Raw genomic sequence first — 4,791 nt, forward strand, 5'->3', positions numbered from 1 at the left:
CCAAGCATGCATCTTCCGAAAGCGGCGTATGACTGCCTAAATGGCGGGGTAAAAACGGTCATACACGTAAACCCCCACTCGTGCAAAAAACACGAGTGTACGTGGGAGTTTCAGCCCATGAACGCAGAAGAAGAAGAAGAGGAAGAAGAAGAAGAAGAAGATCGATGTACTTGTGAATGTCTTGTTTTGTTAAGAATGTAAACGCCCCAGTAGCTTACCATTCTTGTGTGTTTTTTTTTTAAAGTTTAAATGTTGTATGTTAGCAATTTATTTTTGGATTTTATGTTTAATTTAGGAAACGCTTGAGTGAATCCAATTACAAAAGAGTGACATTATACTTTAACTTCTAGTCTTGACAATGAACAACAACAGGCAAACAGTAATTCGAGGACGACAACTTTATACAAACTAAGTGTCTGGAAATTCTTGAAATGAGCATGTTTATTTATGTGTGAGGGTCGGAACATCAACAGAAAGTGTATGTAGATTGAGAAATAGTCCATAGTCTGCAAAGGTTGTATACTTCCTATTGGAAGACGGGGAACGAAATCATTAAAAAGTGTCCTTTGAAAAAAATCGCCCGAAACTCACCAGGCAACGTATTCAAGTTTTTGTCTCTTTTGAAACGGAATTAACTTTTGATTCCGAGGAAGAATGTTTCTGAAACTTAAAACGCCTATAGGGACACAACCACTTGCTCAGCATGCACAATTTCAATGATGTTGCATTTGTCTCAGTGACGTTACCAACGTTCAAAAAGTGTTAACGGAAAACAGTTACAACGTCTTATCTCATCTTCTGTTTCTTTCCAAATATGACGCGCATAGAGACGAGAGTATTTGTCAGCGTTCTGTGTGATTTAAAGAAACTGATTCGTGTAGTTTTAGATTTATTGCATATCAACTGCAGCTACCCAGGACAAGCATTCTCAAAACCCAGGATTTCTTGTCGTTTTCAACCTTGTGGGCTCACTTTCATACGTTAGATCAGCCTGACTGCGCGGCAGTTTTAAACACATTAGGTAAGCCCTGTTAGCTAAGACTCCAATGAAACTCACTGGTGTAAAACATGTGAAATGTTGTTAAATTTGATGTGCCTTTTTGACGGTTTAAAAAGATTCCCATAAACGAATTATGCCGTCAAAACCCCTCATTTATGTGAGTAGGTGTTAACAGGGACATGTGACGTCATACCCAAATAATGCTCAAATCCTTTAAACCAATTTTTGAGCAGAAGAAAGGCACATGAGATCTGTAGCACTGAAGAAATAACCTCTCTGTTTTGTGCTCAGTGTAGTTGGATGTTTTGCCTTCGAATTGTGTATTGACGCTGCTACTGCTGAGTTCCACGACAAAACAATTTAGAAAGTATATTCATATGTCTTTCATGCCATTCAACTTTTTCGCAGGAGTACCGACTGCCATGTGTATTGTAGGCAGTAAGTCTCACCGAGTGCTCATTTTAGACTTTACATCTCGCTTACCTGTCGCTTCGACGTCACGTGTGACGTCATCGTTGCAGGTGCAGTATTCAAACAATATTCCGCAAGCCCAACCTACATTCAGAAACGACATGGCATAAATTGTACTTCTTTATTCTCTGTTAATCGTGTTAACCAGTGTGCGCGCCTTCGTGAGCGAGGCTGGTACTACATATTGTTCATACGAAATGACAAACACAGGTTACAAGCGATAACGCGCAAAAGTACTGGTTTATTATTTTACATCTGACACTAGGTATCAGTAATGCATATATATAGTTACAGTACTACGTATTGCGGTAAAAAACTAAACAGAAAGAAAAAGAGAAAAGAAAACAAATTATTAGACATGGCAAAGGTATTAAATGCATTAACAAGACACGAGAAGTAAAAACAAGAAAAATAAATCACAAGACAGGCGAAGACAAACAGACAAGAAAGTTACAAATACCAAACACTCGTTGGTTAGTCCTTCAACAACAATAAAGAGTTACGTTCCGTACGTTCAACAATACCATAAGCACTAAGAATACTCAAGAAACTTAGCATACATACGTTTAAATCCGAAATGGCTACTTTCAGAAAAATACAAACATTGACTCATCAGGCCAGGAATACAAAGAAAACTGTCATACCAAAAAAGTCTAACGACAACGTTCCTGCGTTAATCAAAGTCACAAACAAGATATTTACTCATCCACTTTCCCTCAATAACGTTACAAGAAATAAGCCCGTTTACAAAACGATCACCACAGACCGCAAGCTCTTTCACCTAAATTCTTTTAACGTAAGGCTGAAAAAGTTGGAGAAAACGTTTCACTTCGAACTTCGTTAACCACAGAAAACACAAGTTATCATTATAAACATTAGCGACTTTCTAGCGTCTACAAAACATTGCTGTACGTTCACAACACTAGAACAGTTGAACACACAATAAAGAAACACTACAACAAGTCAGACTTTCAACTCACGTTATACATAAACAACTCACAAAGTCATTACAAAATGGCGACCAAAACACAACACAAACAAGTAACAACAAAATTACCTTATGCGCTGTGTGGGTTGACCAGCAGTACCAAAACGTGTTGCCTCTCAAACGAAGGGCACAAAACGATTCACACTTGAGAAACAACTGTCTCCAAGAACATTACGTTGACGTTAAAACATAAGAAACACTCCATTGGTTCACTTGTTAACCTTCATACGTTTACAGAACAAAAATCAAACACTTCCTAAAACCCTCAGATCGACTGACGAGACAGGAGTCAAGCAGTGGTATTTATGGAAACAAAAACCTAACATGGAATAGTTATTCAAAAGTCAAAGGTCACCGTATTGACCAACCAACAACATTCCTAAGACAGAATCGGGTGAAACTACTATTTTACAACCAATCAGTAACCGATCACGCACTCCGTGCATGCTCAAAACTTAAAACGGTATATTTACAGAAAGAAGACCAAGGAACTAGCTGACATTACAAAACTAAAAACACGTGAGTCACACGTATTCTAAAACTTGCAACGCAGATTCGCAGGGCTCACCCCAAAATCAAGACACGGAAAAGAGCACGTGAATCTCACGGTGTTCTAGAACTAAACGACGCAGTTTGTGACGCTCCGACCAAAACCAGGTCACAACAACTGAACAAGGAGCACGTGAATCTCACGTAAAAATATTAACGCTCCACAAAACGGGTCACAACAAGGTGCCACAATAAAAACACGGTTTACTTCTTTTTACATCGTGCAATGGCTTGAGCAAACGTAATTACAACAAAAAGTAGGTGAATGCATGCCACATCGGCATGCACACTCCCACCGGAAATTATATTAATATAATTTACTTCAAAAAACCTTTGTACAAACATATTCCTTATATCGAAAGAAGAATAACGCAGATTTAGACATTTCAAATTTACAACTCAAAATCATTGTGTTGCAAAACATTTACACAACAATATTATGGTTCAATCACTTTCAGTGTTTCAACACATCTCGTTTCAACTAAATGCCACTAGTCATTTACTCGACGGCATAAAGAAAACGCACCACTTAAACCATAAATGTCCGTTACATCATCTGGTATAAAAACAAACCGCAACAATCAACAACTGTCAAATTGGAACAACACTCCAAAGTTCGATGTTCTTTCAGTTTGCTTACACAGCTTTGTCTTTGTGACTTTCACGATCTACTAACACAGTCATTTTGTGAATAGGTCGCTCTAATATGCGACTATCACCAGTGGGACGGCCGTGATTGTCTAGAGCCTTTGTTCCAACATGCACTTTCACTCGTCTGACCAGTCCATCAGATCCAGGCATCACCTCGATAACACGAGCCATGCACCACTCTGATCTGCACAAGTTCTGGTCATGCAAGACAACAACATCTCCCACCTGTACGTTTGCCTGGAGACGTTGCCAGACACGACGTTTCTGCAAGAGTGAAAGGTACTGGCTCTTCCATAGCAGCCAGAATTCGTCTGCCATCCGCTGGACACAGCGCCAACGTTTCCTGGCGTACAGGTCTGGATCTTCAAACACACCAGGGGGCGGAAGGATAGCACCTGACTTCATGGTAAGGACGTGGTTGAGGGTCAACGGGCGTGGTCCATCTGCCGATTCCAATGACTCGACAGACAGTGGTCGACTGTTCACGATGGCCATCACCTCGTATAGGAACGTACGAAGTGATGAGGTAGTGAGACGCTGGCCTGATCTTCTGAGAAGACCATTCAGGATGCTGCGTATCGTTCGGATCTGACGCTCCCAAACGCCACCCATGTGACTAGCTGCAGGGGGGTTGAACTTGAACTCACATTTGCTTTCCAGCATCTTTGATGTCAGTCGTTCAGAGTCCATCTCCTTCCATGCTAGTTTGAACTCATTGCATGCACCTACAAAGTTCGTTCCTTTGTCACACCAAATGCGTGATATGTTTCCTCGCATGGAGACAATGCGTAGGGCGTTGATGAAAGAATCACTCGACATGTCATCCAGAGTTTCAATGTGGATCGCCCTAGAGGCAAAACACATCATGATCAGCCCGTACAAGATTAATGCCATGAACTTGACGCAGTCATCACGGTACCCATGCTTTTTTCTTGAACTGGCGTTTCAGGCCCATCAGACGTTTGACTGCGGCACCTCTGTTGTCGGGGAGGGACGGTTTCTCTGGTCGAAATGGTAAGGGCATCTCGTAGTGACCAGCTTCGTTAACTTTCACGTTTTCCTTCACGATCTTCGCAAACTTTACATCGTCTTGGAACATGGATCCTGAGTCACTTGCAAAGTCTCTTTTCAT

At 40.8% G+C, this 4,791-nt stretch overlaps 1 protein-coding gene across 1 annotated transcript; it reads right to left on the minus strand.

The window, feature by feature from the left end:
* Nucleotides 1–3,904: 3,904 nt before the first annotated feature.
* On the minus strand, nt 3,905–4,523 carry LOC138955010 (uncharacterized; the record flags this gene model as incomplete). The annotated part of the gene is made up of 1 exon (XM_070326734.1): nt 3,905–4,523. A coding segment is annotated over exon 1 (619 nt), but the record flags the coding sequence as incomplete, so codon positions are not given.
* Nucleotides 4,524–4,791: the final 268 nt, after the last annotated feature.

Source organism: Littorina saxatilis, unplaced genomic scaffold (genome assembly GCF_037325665.1).
Source record: "Littorina saxatilis isolate snail1 unplaced genomic scaffold, US_GU_Lsax_2.0 scaffold_824, whole genome shotgun sequence".
Taxonomy (NCBI): Eukaryota; Metazoa; Mollusca; class Gastropoda; order Littorinimorpha; family Littorinidae; genus Littorina; species Littorina saxatilis.